At 33.8% G+C, this 16,265-nt stretch overlaps 1 protein-coding gene across 1 annotated transcript; it reads left to right on the forward strand.

Moving 5' to 3' along the window:
* Window positions 1-6,666: 6,666 nt before the first annotated feature.
* On the forward strand, window positions 6,667-15,950 carry Defb110 (defensin beta 110). The gene is made up of 2 exons (XM_041655243.1): window positions 6,667-6,721; window positions 15,817-15,950. The coding sequence occupies exons 1-2, from the start codon at window positions 6,667-6,669 to the stop codon at window positions 15,948-15,950; spliced, it is 189 nt and encodes a 62-aa protein (XP_041511177.1).
* The last annotated feature ends 315 nt before the right edge of the window (window positions 15,951-16,265 follow it).

Raw genomic sequence — 16,265 nt, forward strand, 5'->3', positions numbered from 1 at the left:
TAAAACTTACATACAGTACTCACTGAGCCCATCTCCTACTTTGAACACAATTCAGTGTTCAGAAACAAGAAAGTAACATTAAGGATAATAGATAGAAGATGATTTATTTTTAAAGCTGAAATGTGACGTCGAGTATTCTGCTCATCGCCCCTTACTATCAACATGACATAACCTAGAGTCAATTGGGAAGAGAGCACCTTAGTCATAGAATTTTCTGGATCAGATTGGCCTGTGGTCATAACTGTGAAAGACTGCCCTGATGTAAGATTTATGTTGGACTGCCCAGGTCACTGTCAGGAGTGCTGACTTTAGGGAGATGGGCCTCAGTTACAAAAGGAAGCCAGAGAGCAAGCCACTAAGAAGTAATCTCATGGTTGCTACTTCAGTTCCTTCTCAAGTTCTTGCCTTGACTAATACAATAATGGACTGTGACCCAGAAGTGTATGTCAAATGAACACTTTCATACTCTGGGGTGCTTCTTGTTATGGTGGTTATGAAACATATAGAAAGCAAATTAAAGCAATTATTAAAACAATGAAGAATATGTGTTAAGGCACTAAAGAAACCAAAAAGTTGGTTATAAAATAAAACCACACTTTTTAAAATTCATAATGGCTTTCTATGAAAGCATAAATACAATAGAAATATGTTATAAAATCCATTGTTGAATATGGTATTACCTACAATGGTTTTTACTTCAATACAAACTGTTATAGTCTTTGTGACAATACCATCTGTTTTTATTATTATAACTTTTTATGCAATTTGAGATTGGAGGTAGTAATACCTTCAGCAGTTCTTTTATTATCCAATATTTCATTTTTAGCTATCTTGTGTTTTCCTTTGTTTCTATATGAAATTGAAAAATGTTCTACCAAGATCTATGGAGAATTGTGTCGAAATGTTGGTGGTGATAGCATTAAATTAGTATATTGCTTACAGTAAGATGGCTATTTTTTACTGTATTACTTCTACTGGTCCATGAGTACGGGAGACCTTTCCATCTTCTGATATTTTTCTTTCTTCCAAGGCTTGAAGTTTATATCATAAAAATATTTCACTTGCTTGATTAGAGTTACCCTTAGATATTTTTTTGAACATTTGAGGCTATTTTAGAAGGCCTTATTTCCCTAATATCTTTCTTAGTTCATTTATCATTTATATAAAAGGACTACAGATTTTCTGAGTTACGTTTGCTTCAAGTTACTTTGTTGAAAATATTTTTTAGATGTAAGAGTTTCCAAGTAGAATTTTTAGGTTCAATTATGTACCCTACCGTATCATCTGCAAATAAAGATACTTTGACTTCTTCCTTTCTAGTATATATTTCCTTGATCTTCAGTTATCTTATTTTTTTCTAGTGAAGAATTTAAGTACTATATTAAATAGGTGTGAAGAGAGTGGGCAATGTTGTCTTGCTCCTGCTGTTAGTGAAAGTGCTTTGAATTTCTCTCTATTTATTTTAATATTGGTTATGGGTTCTAGTAAACAGTCATCGTAATGTTGAGGTATGTCCCTTGTACCCATAATCTTTCCAGAACTTTTATCATGAAGGATTATTGAAATGATGTCAAAAACCTTCTATGCATCTAAAAAGATGACCAACTCTATTCTGTCTTTTAGTTTGTTTTTATCTGTAGGATGAAGCCTGGTGGATCATGTTGGATGATCTTTTTGACATGGTCTTGGATTGTGTTTGTAAGCATTTTATTGAGGAATTTTACATCTACGGTCATAAGGGTAAATGGTCTGTATTTCTATTTTTTGGGTAATTTGAGAAGTATTGACATTTACAATTCATTGAAAATCAAGTAGAATTCTGTGCTAAAACATGGTCTATATTGGGGACTGGTATACTTCTAATGCTGCTTTTATTCACTAGCAGTTATGTGTATGTTTAAATTGCTGATCTTATCCTGATTTAACTTTGATAGTGATATGTGCCAGGAAAATTATCCATTTCTTCTAGATCTTTCCATCTCGTGGAATACAAGTTTTTAAAGTATGTCTTTGTGATTCTCTGGATTTTATTATCTGTTGTTATTTCCCTCTTTTTATCTCTAACTTTCTTGATTTGAATCTTCTCTTTATTCCTTTTACTTAATTTTGATAAGAGTTTGTCAATCTTCTTTATTTTCTCAAAGAACCAAGTATTTATATCATTGATTCTATCTACCTTGAGTTTGATTAATTCTTGGCATCTAATTTTTTTGGATGTGATTTTTTTCCTTTTGTTCTAGAACTTTCAGTCTGGTATGCTATTAATTTACTTGTATGAGATCCCTCAGTTTTTTTTATTTGCTGATGCTTGGATTTTTTTTGTTTTTGTTTTTATTGTTTTTTTTTATGAAGTATCTCTTGAAATCGTGTTCATTGTATCCCATAAGTTTGGGTATGTTGTGTTTTCTTTTTCATTCTAACCTAGAAAGTCTTTTTTTTTCTCCATTTCTGTCTTGACCCATTTTCTAGTCAGTAGAGAGTTGTTTTCTATGATTTTGTAAAATTTCTGATGCTTCTGTTATTGTCCCTCGTGATCAGATAAGATGCAGGTGTTATTTCAATTTTCTTTTATCTTTGGAGAGTTGTGTTGTGTCTCAGTATGTTGTCAGTTTTGAAGAAAGTTCCATGAGGTGATGAGAAGTTCTATTCTTTTGTCTTTGGGTGAACTGTCCTGTAAATATGTTTGATCCATTTTAACTTATGTTACTTTGTCTTTTTCCTTTGTAACTCTTAATATCCTTTCCTTGTCCTGTATGTTTAGGGTTTCATTTATTATGTGTCAAGGGGAATTTATTTTCTGATCTAATGTATTTGGTATTCCATATGCTTCTGGTAATTTGATAGGTATCTCTTTTCTTATGTTAGAGAAATTTTCTTCTATTATTTGTTGAAAATATTTTCTGGGCCTTTGACCTAGGTTTCTTGCCCTTCCAGAAGATCTCAGCTAAGGACAAGCTGTGGTTGAGAACTATCAGAACTGTTTTCTACCTTCTGGTAGTGCTAAATTCTTTTGTCTTTTAACCAATAGAATCTATACATTTAAATGTCTATTAGAGGAACATTTCTAGCCAACTTTTTTTTTTATTTTCTACCGTTCCTTGTGCCTTTATAAACTGATTAACTAGACATTTTTTGTTTGTTTCATATAATGGCATAGCTTTCATTGTCCCCACAATGAAATAAAGTTTTATCACTAATTTAATAACTATCAGTATTCAGAATATCAGTGAAGCATAGACTTGGATCAAAGGGACTATGGCATTTTAATGAACGGCCTGTTATGAAATAGCTGTGTGGTTGGGTTGAAATGTTACATGCTGGTCTGGAGGAACTCTCTGTCTTTAACTAAATGGGTGTCCACAGGATGTTCTTAGGTTTTCAACATCAGAGGTTTCATATTATACTTTATGAGAACAGTTTCTAATTTGGAAGTTCCTGTACAGTAGCATTGCTTCATGACTTCCTGACTCAAATTCTTTTCTGCTACAATGCTTCTGGGCAGTTTCCCTTACCTTGAAATGATTTCAAACTTGGTTAGGTCTTTCCTTGAATACTTTTATAGCAAAACCCCTTTCTATCCTCCAAATAGTAGCACACCTGTTGAAGCTTCTACTCAAAGTTTGTTCTTAGTTTCCTCATTTGTAAGTTCTGAGTTTAGATGGATGTTATTGGTACATTATCATTTAATAAGTGTTCTTGCCGCCATGTACTGCACATGCCTTGTTCTTTGTGATTTATTTCATTGAAAACAAGCTGGTCTCCACCAAAATCTGAAAATACTAGTCATACTTTTCACACTTCTCTTACTATTGTCATAGGGATAGTCTAACAGAGCTACATATTGAGTTAGAGAAACATAGTTTTAAGTTGCAAAACTGGCAAGGGACAGATTTATGTCTTGAAGGATCAAGTTTATAAAATAAATGTTCAAAGTAAATGAAAGTCAGAGACGTGGAATAAAAAAATAAACATGTCAGTTTTCTTCATGTTTGAAGGGAGAGGTGAGCCCATCTTGACAACCTCCATACAAAAGTGATCTGGGCTCCTTATTTTCTAGTCTAAAGGCCAAAATCCTCCACATAGTGACAGTCTAAATAATGTCTTCAGATATGGAGTGCCAGGAACCAGGGAGTTGGCCTGGCTTAGCTGCCTCGAGAGACATGTGTCATAAGTATTTCAAGTTGGAGTCCATGGTTCTTGGGACAATGTATGCCTTCCAGATCCTGAGAATGGAGGCATTCCTTCAGGTAGTGAAGAGTTCAAGCTGCTTTATGTGTCTTGTATTTGCCTTAGTAGTCATGGAAGTATGGAAGCTTAACAGCACATTTGCTCTGACGTACCCTGTATGTCTTGCAAACATCATTGTATTCTGCCAACTGCATTTGTCCTGGCAATTGTCATTATATTCTGCTTCTGATAAAGATATATAAGATCTGATTGCTCAAAATAAAAATTGTCACCTCCCCAGTCCTGAAATGGCCCCTCAAACTGGCCTGGTTTATTTCCTCATGGCCTTATCAAGAAAACTTGGCCCAGAAAGTAAGCTCAGGCACTTACTATGGGGTATGTGTGTCCTCTAAATTGTCTCATGAAGTGCTAGGATATAAGTCATTCTTAGCACTTGTTTCTCCTTAGAGGCTTGGTATTTCTTTTTAAATTCTTTCAATAAATTCATGTATTTATTCAGTAAAAATCATTTTCTAGTGAAAATGATGATGGGAATTGTGGAGGGTGATGGAGAGAGCCTGAAATGAACTTCTTATAAAAAAAACTTAAAACATATCTTTCATACTGTCTAAGGTTATAATGACATTGTTACCAGACTACCACAAGTGGAAGAAGAAATTGGGGTTTAGAGATTTATTCATTTCCTTTCTATAACTAGATTTTTATAAATTAGAATTACAAATATATAGGGAAAACAAGATGATAGTGAAGCACCATTTGTGTGCTTAAGTCAAAATCTGATCCTTTGGCATAGTGACCAGTGCTCTTAAACTCTGAGGAAACTCTCTAGCCCCTTCTACAAATTTTCTTTATATAAGGTTACAATTTTACTAAATATTCAGTGAAAAATAGCAAAAAAGTATGTAGATGGCCATGTTTTTAGTGAATATAACTAAGGATGATTCTGACTTTGCCCACTGTCTCTCTCTTTCCTCCCTTTTCCAAACTAAACTGTGTATGAAAAGTAGGGAAAAAAAAATCTTGTTTAAGTAGTGAAAGTTAAAAATTAATTTGTTAGAGTATATGATAGATTAATTTGATAATTTTTATTTATGAAGTTACATTGTAAGTGGTCCAAGAGTTATGACTATCCTCATTGGCTCACTATCATTTAACAAATGCATCATGTACAGCTTTATCATCCAAGGTGGTAAGGTTTCTAATAAGTCTAAACATTAAAATAATGAATAACTGAATGTTTTGTAGGTCCTGAATGCCAGATATAGGCAGAGCAAGACAGTGGAAAGAAAATGAGTTGAAGAGTGTTTTCTTTCTGTTCTAATTCCACGGTCAATGTTGATCTCAGTAGATTCTCAAAGCCTTTCTTCAGAAATATAACTTCACTTACCTATTACATCCATAATCAGCACAAGACTTTAAATAATAACTGTGAATAAATAGAAAAAAATCATATTCTATATTATTAAAAGAATTAATATGTAGGTAAAGTTTAAAAACAACAGTCCGAGTATTTTACTTGACCTTACACTGTGGTAGGAGAATCCATTGCTTCTTTTTTCAGAGTATCAGCTTCTGTAAGCTGGGTTAACTACCAGCAGATTGATTTTACCATATGTAGAATAAAGATGTTAAAAGCATACAGATTGAAACTGACATCACTTTCAAGTCCATAAAAAGAATGATAAAAACTTTTAGATTTTGAAGGTTGAAATTAAATGAGTAATTGTTAAAAATTAATAAACTATCATTAAAATGTGTGGAAGTCTTCCCCATGAACATCAGTGAATAGAGAATTCCTGGTAATCATATATATAATCATAACAACCATGTGATTTCCAGACCTCTAGTTGTTTTAAATTGTAAAATACAAGAATTTAATTATAATAGTCAGCTTTAATATCCTGAGAAAACACGGAATGACTTAATAATAGGTACCTTTAAATAGTTAACACTACGAATATCCTATAACTGAGGGCCTGGTAATTGTAATTTTCAATATTCCACTTTTTGCAAACATTTTAAACAAAAATTCCTTATTAAATTAGTTATGAAAAAGTTGGTTATTGGGAAGTCCCATTAAAACTAATCCAATCAGCTGGGCGGTGGAGGCACACGACTTTAATCCCAGCACTCGGGAGGCAGAGGCAGGCAGAGCTCTGTGAGTCTGAGGCCAGACTGGTCTACAAGAGCTAGGTCCAAGACAGGGTAGCAAAGCTACAGAGAAACCCTGTCTTGAGAAGAACAAGCTAATCTAAGCAGTTTTTGTTCTGTGGAAATTTACTAGTAATAATGTCATGATCATGTTCTTTGAAAATGGCACAATAATTAACCCACACATACAAATGATTTTGGTTTTTCAAGCTTCAAAGTCCTTCCCAGGAAACTCTATAAATAAAAGTGGTCATTGCTTCTTGAATGCAAAACAAACCGGCTTTCCAAAGAGGATCTGTTGTCAGTTCTTGCTTAAGAAACTGTACCATGAAGATTCATCTCTTTTTCTTTATTCTGCTCCTTTGGGTCACAATATTACCAGGTAATATGCAAGTATTTGTCAGAGGTATTTGTAGAGATGGATTTGCAAAGGTTTCTGTTGCTATTTGCTAAAGATACTTTCTTTAAAAAAGTTAGAGTGATAATATTGTTTTACTAGATTTACTATGAAATTTTTGAATTGCATCATGAAATAATTACTAGTGGGAAACCCAGTGAGATATGAAGAAAATGTAGTTTAGCTGATAATATTATATTAATATTCTGCTTATGAGTATTATCATGCATTTTCAGGATATGATACATTGTAGCTTTGGCTTCCACTGTGTTCAGATTCCAATATATTGAAATCTACAAAGATTGCTAAGTTTCAAATTAAAATAATCATATTCACCCTATTATGTTTATTCAGTAATATATATTTAATAATTATTTATGATGAGTTTATTTATTATTTGGGAAACTGCTGCTGAGCATTATCAACTATAAGGTGAAAATAGCTCAGTGTTGGATTATTTTTTATTCTATAATAGGGTATTCGTGAAATGCTTTTTGGTATTCTTTTCTCATAATTACAAGTCAATTATAGTCTTTATTGGCTTTCTTTGAAGTATTTCTTGTATTACTATCTACTGTATTTTGGTGAAAGGTTTCCCTGAAGGACTATCCCTCCCTAGCAAGTATACAGTAAAATATTGGTCTTCTTATGAAGTGACACATATTTATTGACTTCAAAAAGCAAAATAAGAATTCTGACTTCAATTTATTCATTTATTTTTATATTAATAAATTAACCTAGTTATTCATTTATTCATTTTAGATGGTCTAGTCTAACAGCCATTATATACCCCAGCTTCATATGTCCTCTAACACATAATAGGTTATTTTCCTATATGTTCTGCAATAATTAACACTAGTAAATAACTATATAAATGTATTTCAAACCTGTATCTTTTTTACAACATATTTATTCAGGTTACTAATAACCATAGTTACTTATCCTTTCCTTCAACAAAATAAAACATTTACATGCAATGCATTCTAGGAAGTTATAAATCACTTAGATGACAGAGTAGTATAAATTATATTGTGGTCAATAGTCTTATGCATTTTTCTATTACTTCCAAAGGGTAAGTTCCTTTTAAAATTATATATGAACTAAACCTGTAAAGAACTCATTATTATAGACAAACACAGTATGAAAAACAATAACTATCACTTTGTTGGATGATACTTTCTTTTCAATGTTAGAAGAGGCATACTATAATTTTTTTTTTTAGAAAAGGCATCTAATAGGCTTCTTTCACTTTATAGCTCACAAATCTATGGTAATAGAATGAAGTTGAAAATAAATGTACATCACTGGGCCTACGTAGATGGCTGAGTGCTTATGAATGCTTACTGTTCCTATAGAGGACCTGAGTTTAGGTCCTCAGATTCAAAAACCCAGAGTGGGCAGCTCAGAATCACCTACAATCTCAACTCTAGAGGATCTAATGATCTGTTCTGGCCTCTGTATTAATGTTCACATATGTGGAGTACATAAACTACTATTGCAGGGATACACACACAAACACATAAGTAAAATATAATTCAGGATGAAATTTGTGATCTCCATGTGCTCATGAGTTTGAAGACCAAAGTATGACCAACCAAACACACAGATGCTGTAAACTGTCAATATCTCTTCAGCCAATAGTTGGGTTTCATGCAGGACTTTTTGATTGGCTTGAACTTGTCCAGCCAGGTCTGGACACATAACCACAACTGCCCAGAGTACAGTGGTCCTATACATGTTAAATAGAATGTTTTGATTTGATTCTCCTCAAACTCTGAATGTTTAAACTTCAGTATTATTTGCATGAAAATTCTTATTCAAACTGAATTAAAATGACATTATACTGTCACTGATTTATGTCCCTAAATTTTCTATGCAAGGAATTTCTCTTTGTATAAATTAGCTTTCTTCTGCATTTTCCAAACACTACAAATACACATAAAGTATAGAAGTGGAATACTTTTTATTGCTCCACTCTTTTATTTTTTTTCTTAAAAACTGAAGATTTTAATTTCTATGGACATTTTTATATTTCAATCATACATATGCTATGAAAACAGGACAGAGTATTTTTGTATCAAAGAGATCACATAATCTTTCCTTCCCTCATACCCCAAACATTCAAGGTAATCTAAAGAATAAAACAAACAAATAAAATGAAAAGAAGTTGTAGTTTAAAGAATTATTCTGGGGAAAAATTCTGTAGAGATTTATATTGTATATGAATTAAGATTCATATACTACTTAAATTCTCTATCATCTGAGGCTGATATAACAGTATAAATTATACTCATATGAGAAAGAAACAGATAGGGATTCTTCCGAAGGTCAGAAGCGACTTATGCATTTGAAGACAAGAGGTTATTTATTTGTCTTTTCACAGTATTATTTGAACATTGACTAACAATTAGGGGTAATGATGCCCCTGAGAAGACATTCAGAAATGCTTGGAGAATCTTTGTCATAGCCTGTACAACTGGCAACTGTGGGGTAAAGTTCAGAAAGGCTGCTAAATAATCTGCTAAATAACAAGCCCCTCAAGACCAAGATTTGTTCAATCACAAATTCAACTTTGCTTAGGATGAGAAGCCTACCCTAGAGCGTGCCATGCCTCCCGAATTATTTCTATTTCATAGAAACTAATAGCCTGTTATAGTAACAAATCTCTGTAACCTGAAAACTGGGAGTCATAGTCAAGGGTTATCAGGAATTCAAGTCCATCCTTGGCTACATAGCAATTTTGAAGTCAGCCTGAGTTTCATGAAATCCTGTCCAAAAAAAAAAAAAACCTCTAATTTTACTTTTGTAATTCTAGATAAAAGCGTGACAAAGTTAACCATGGCAGAATAGCAGTGCTGGTAGAATCTGTTCATAACTCCAACAACAAATTTTTCAACCATTCTTTTTGATTTGTTTTGTTTTTCTAATTAAAAAAGACTCTAAAGTGAAGCAGGAGTTAATAAACTTATTTTTTCCAAAAATCAAAGTAAGTAAATATTTCAGGTTTTATGCAACCTATAAGATTAATTCTCATTGAAATTTGTAAGTGTTTATATACATTGTATAAGTGGATACTAGTGGAATCATACACCATAAAAAAATGTCAGGGTGGATTGGCCCCTATGCAGACTTTATTCCTTGCCAATATCAACACAACAAACAGAAATCTGAAGAATGCCTTATCAAAAAACTGTGATTTTTGGAAGTGTGGTAATTTCAGATATGAAGTAAGGGTGAACATGAATGCACACACACTCTCTCTCTTCTCTCTCTCCCCCTCCTCTTCTCTCTATTACACTCCTCTTTTCTCTTCGATCAATGCCTTTGTTATGTATAGATATAATTTAGTTAATATGTTTGGGAAAGGAAATTACAAAATGTCCAGGAAAATTCTATTTGAACAAATTGTTTGCCACTGCTTATTTCTAAATATTTTTGAAAGATAAAATAAAGTTGCAATGAATTTTAGTAATGATTTTCAGCATAAAACATAAGGCTTGAATTGATTATTGATGATAACAGAATAGAGCATTCTTAATTCTATTGACAGCTGCAGAAAGAAAGTCAGCAGAATGTAAATCATGACTCACTTTTACCATTGTCTTCAAGAAGTTTTTTTGAGTTCATCACTCAGTTGTTTGTGAAAACCTACTTAGTCCCAAGGCATTTTCTGAAGTCTAGGATATCCCTTATATAAGGCAACAGTGAATTCGCTTAATTTTTCCCCAGCATCTGAGGATGGTCACACTATAATCTTTTGTCTCTAAAACTTTCTCCTTATGGGTGTGTTATATACAGTTTCCTAATTCCAGCATTCTTTCCTTTTTACAGCCAGAAAGAGGTTTCCCGAGTATGGTAGCTTGGATTTGAGTTATCAGTGCAAAATGAGTAAAGGTCACTGTAAAACCCAGTGCTCTGGAAATGAATTTAGGATTGGTTTCTGCATAAGACCTGGAACTCACTGCTGCATCTAGAATTTAAGATGATGGATGAAAAGATACACATGACCCAAGAAGACGAACAAGTCTAATTAAGTCTTCCCAACAAAAATTTCAAGATATGTTTGTCTCCGTAAAGCAAAAGGAATCTAATAAAATTTAATTCTGAGTCATTCAGAAGTGGTTCTAGATCACATATGAATTGGTACATTCAGAAATAAACTGAATTGAGTCTATTTGTGAACATTCCTCCAACAGTACTCAGAATTTTGTGTCTTGTGATAGTTGACAAACTAAGACGATGGGAAAGCCTAAGTCAAAGAAACGACATGTATCTCTGAGATATAGACTGCCAAGAGATATGCACTGTTAATATATTAACCCCATGAAAATGTATGAAGTGTTAGGCTTGGTGACTCCACATTGAGAACAAAGATCATTCTCATGAGATACAAAGTGCTTAAGAGAGAAAATAACCAAGGCATAAGAACAAAGTAGCAGAGAAAATTCACATTGCTTCTAGGTTCTCTTCATGTTTCTTTTTTTGTGGAAAGAAATATAAACCAAAAGGAATAGAGGACATTTCAGAAAGAATGTTGACATAATTATTAGTTTAATCTTTTCTTTATATTAAAGAGCTGATATTACACAAGGAGACACACATAAGGAAGAAATACTCATCTTCACTTTTCACCTTTGATCATCCTCGGTTCCTCTCCTGCCTCTGAGTGTTCAACTTTCTGATCTGCAACACTACATAAAACATCTGTACAATATCCACCCAAATGCCTGCTTTTTATTATTGCCATAGCATTACAATTTGGCCATTTATATCAAATCAAACTTCTTGTAAAACATACACTCACCCAATATAATAGAATAGGTTTTGGCAAATTAATTAATGGAAATGGAAATTATTAAAGAGACGCATGTGGGTTAGAATATGAATCAGAAAAAGAAGGAATTTCATAATTTCTTTTATTGTGGCCTCTCTGTGAGCTCATTCCTGTATGCAGATAGAGAGAGAGAGACAACAGATGGAGCAAGTTTATACTAAACCTTATTTACAACAGTGCCACACACATGGTGGAAATAAGATGCCACTGCTTAGGCTATACTGAAGTGTGTGTGTGTGTGTGTGTGTGTGTGTGTGTGTGTGTGTGTGCCTGATCAATTTTCAGTGTTTTAATCCAATGAAAGGATGAGTTCCATCATGAAGAGATTATTTTCAAAGTACATATTGGTGTTTTTAGTGTGTTTTTCTTTTTCAGCTTCAATATCTTTAAATAGGCAAATTATCCCATGTGTCCCTTTGCAACATATACACTGGAAAGTAGTTTATATCTTATGGTAGTCATTTGCAGCAGGCTCTCTTTTCTTTGGCAGCCCTGGTACTGTGGTCTGAATAATTCTCTTTAGAAGAGCTACGTGTTACATTGCATATCAACGGGCAGGACATGTCACAGCATCCAGGACTTTTACTCACTGGATGCCAGCCGCAATTGTTCCTTTAAAGACAAAAATAAAAATGCTCACATATGTTGATAAATACCTCCTTTGCAAAGTGAAACACATGTAAACACAAAGCAGCCATTCTCACAGAAATTAAAATTTTAAATGGAAGAAAAATAACCACTAACACTGTCATGTGGCCAATAATAACATTTCTGTGTTTTATAAGAATAATTGTCTATTCAAAACTTTATTATATTGTTATATGTTAGCTGCAGACATACAGAAAAAATTAAACTATATTTTTGCAACGAATCTATTAATTGTATGATTAGAACATTGTGACTTTACCTAACCCATTACTGAGTCATTGCTACCACAAGCCTTCTACTAGAATAGCTTGTTAGTGACTAGCCAGAAGTTGAAAATGGTTAGATGTTCTCCAGACAACAATGGAATCATCTTGTTAAGCAGGCTGCCCTAGCATGTCTGGGACTCTTCCCACCATTTAGTAATCCATTGAGAGAAATCAAATCCCTCTCAACTGTACATGGAAGCCACTGCCCTTGTTCAAGATGAAAAGGCTAGAAACATGAAGAGGACACTTCAGAAATCTTTTGTGATTTTCTATTTATACCAGAATTGAAACCTAAGCATGGCTATCTGTGCTTGTAACCTCAGAATCATGTGCAGAGTCAGATGTCTGGAAGATTGCTGGCCTGCCAGTTTACTGAAAGGTGAGCTGTAGATTCCGTTAAAGACTTTTCCCTAGGGAATAAAAAGAATGCAGAGGAAGGCATCTGATATTCTTCTTTAGCTCTGCATGTATGTGCCCAGGTTCACACACCTATACATCCAAGCAGGTGCACATCACAATGACGCACAAATGAACAAGTAAAAGTATAAAGGCCAAGTTAACCACTGCCGTGTCAGACAGTAGCAACTGAAGTTTGTCAGGGACTAACAAAGAGGAGGACAAAGATTGCTCAAAGATTTCTTGTCTAGGCCCTCACCAAGGAAGTTTTGTCATTTATTGAAAAGATATCGTCATTGGAACAAATCTCAGTGGTACAAGCTCACTTAGTTCTGTGTATGTGAACTTGGAAAAGTAGAACGGATTTTAAAAGTTACTGTGTGGAGAAGATAGAAAACCACCGGGTGTGTGGAGTATGGTGATCTTTTGAATTGATGGGAGAGGATAGCAACCAGTTTCAGCCAGTGTGTTAGTGGCTTATCAGATCATGGGCTCTGTGTTCTTGTTAATTGGGAGAGAGAGAAGACATAGATGCTGACAGCTAATTCACATGGTGCAAAGGCCTTAGGATGTCTCTTAAAAGTATTAATTGGGTTACTAAAGGGAAAAAATGAGAATCATAGCTAGGAGTGGAGATGACAAAGGACCTGGAATTATAAACTAGGTCAAATGCTGTGATGGAAACTTTAAAAGCCCAGAGAGCTGGTTAGCCTTGACCTGATTTACAAAAGACCCCATCACCTCCACTGGTGTTCCTTAGTCTCATATTGACCCATGTAACTTTGTACAGTGCATAACTCAAAATTAATCTGAAAATTATGTCACCTTATGTGATTTTTCTTGATTCATCCAAGTGTTCTCAACTCTCTTACCTAAAAAAAAGCTGGACTCTCATCTTATTTTTTCATGGTATTCTCTAACCTATATAAATTCTATTTGTGCCCAAACCCATGACAATATATCTAGACTTAACTTCCATTTTACAACTCTTACCGGTGCCCACATTTATTCACCAATATTTTTTTTCTGTTCCCATCTAGCACAAGAACCAGCAACACTTAGTTACTAATAAAATGTGAGAGTTTAAAGAAAGAAGAATGCTTTTTATATAAAACTAAAAGTGAAAATAATCGTCAAGTTCAAAGATTAGTTTAACCAGCCACAAACTTCTATGATAAGCCTTCTATAATAAGAAAAATGAAAAAGCTAATTTGTGAACTATAAACTAGAATATATATGGACATTTTCATTTCATGTTATTGGACACAATGCCCTGAAGTGGGAAATTATTATAAACTACACTTTATAGTCCAGAAAAAAGTATACTCAGAAAATAACAAATGGACAGCTAGTGATGGAGTATGGGTATTTCTGATTAAATATTAAAATTATGTTCCTATGTCTATTATATCCACACCTAGTGACTTTTCCAGATGATACGTATACCGAATATACATGTTTAAGCAATTTACTTCTTGTAAAATAATCCAAGATGGAGGGACACAATCAAAATGGTCACTAAGACATTATAATTAGAAGTTTGTGCTTATACTGTAGAGAAGACAATACTGTTTAAAACTGCATCTGCATCTCCATTGCAAGGCTTAGACACTAACAATGCTCCATTTAAAATCAACTTTTACTATGAATCCAAACGTGAAGTAAAGACAAGCACATTTAAAGTGCTCTAGTTTAGATTTCTTAACAATTTTTCCACTATAAGAGCTGGCTACATATTTCATACATATTATCTTTTAAGATTTCACAAGATTTGTCTAACTTATTACAAACAAATGTACTATATAGAGATCTACCCAACTATTTTATTTTGAAAGAGCCTGTGGTTCAAGGTCTAACTTCTTGATGAACTTTCTTCTGTCTTAGTGTCAACACATACCTTGCATAAACACATGGCTTCTCAATCCTACCCCTACACATTTTCAGTTCTGCCTCTGTTTTCCCAGGGAATCATGAGACCATGGAAATGGAGGGGAGCAGAAAAAATGTATAGTTCAATACAAATCAATAAAAAATAAATATTAAAAAGATATTACTAAAATTGAGAGTATTGCTGACTTTTTTGTCTACCCTTTAGACTCTTTTCCTGAGTTTACTTGTCCAACCTCTATATGAGGATTATAGCTTTGTTTTATTGTATCTTGGTTTGCATCTTATTGTTTTTTGCTTTATCCTGTTTGGTGATCCTCTCTTGGAGGCCTGTAGTTTTCTGAAGAGGAATTTAAAAAGGGTGGATCAAAGGGAAAGAAAAGTGGGAGGAGCTGGGAGGAGCTCAGAGGAATGGGGGTAGAGGAAACTGTGGTTGGGATGTATTGTATGAGAGAAGAATCTATTTAAATAAAAGATCAATCTTTAAAGCATAAATAATTAAATATAAAGAATGTCTGCAATGGACAGCAAAGCCTTTCGGGACAGATATGAAAAACAATGACATTTGCTTTAAAGGTTGTAAAATGAAATATTTACAAGCTAGTAGAAGTATAAATATTGGTTTAATAAGTGAGGGATCAAGTAAGTCAGTTTAGTATATGGAGAATAAAAATTGTAGATCCAGGAGCTCCAGGATGATGTGGGGCAAGCAAGATGCTTGTACTTTCATCCCTTCCCCAAACAACTGCTGAGTTATGAAAACAATGAGCAGTTGCTCCTCCTCCCAGACCCTATTACTTCATTATCAGAGCATAATTTTAACTCATATAAAATAATACAACTATAACTTCATGTATATGCATGTGTTTGTTTAGACATAGACATCAAAGAAATGTGAATTATCCATGGTAATGTGTTTCACTGTGGCATTTTCACACATGTATAAAAGGCACCTTGACCATATTCAGCTCCCTTTAGTGCCATTGACCTCCTTTCTCTTTCCAGAGAGTTTCTTTCCACTTTCATGTCTTTCTTTTTCTTGGTTGCAGCCAGAACTAACATGTCACCAAAGTACAGACTAGAGAGATGTGAAAAAGTGCGAGGCATGTGTAAGACCTACTGTGATGATGATGAGTATGATTTCGGATACTGCATCAAATGGAGGAACCAGTGCTGCATATGAATGACCACAGTGCTGAAAGGAGGTACACCTATGCCTAACTCCAATGTTCATCCATGCTGCCGCTGGCATCCATATGCCATTAAGTTTGAGAACTGATAAGTAAACCATTGCATAGCTACACTGGAGTGTGTGCTTTTGGGTGTCTCTTGAAGAACAGATAGATTGCTTCTGAGTATTTGCTATTGAAATAAAAGTGCTGTGGACATTTCTATAAGTACTTTGCATGGACATGTGTTTTCTGTTGTTGTTCTTAGCTAACTACTTAGAAAATAGATGAAGTATGTCGTAATGCACATGTAACTTTTCAAATAAACC

This window comes from Microtus oregoni, unplaced genomic scaffold (assembly GCF_018167655.1).
Source record: "Microtus oregoni isolate MIOR12 unplaced genomic scaffold, Mior012 000007F_ref0000211, whole genome shotgun sequence".
Classification (NCBI taxonomy): Eukaryota; Metazoa; Chordata; class Mammalia; order Rodentia; family Cricetidae; genus Microtus; species Microtus oregoni.

Bases quoted from the DNA above. Each gene is read 5' to 3' on its own strand.
- Defb110 (XM_041655243.1), top strand. From the start codon at position 6,667: ATGAAGATTCATCTCTTTTTCTTTATTCTGCTCCTTTGGGTCACAATA. The intron at 6,722-15,816 runs GTAATATGCAAG...TCTTGGTTGCAG, and splicing joins TTGGGTCACAATATTACCAG to CCAGAACTAACATGTCACCA.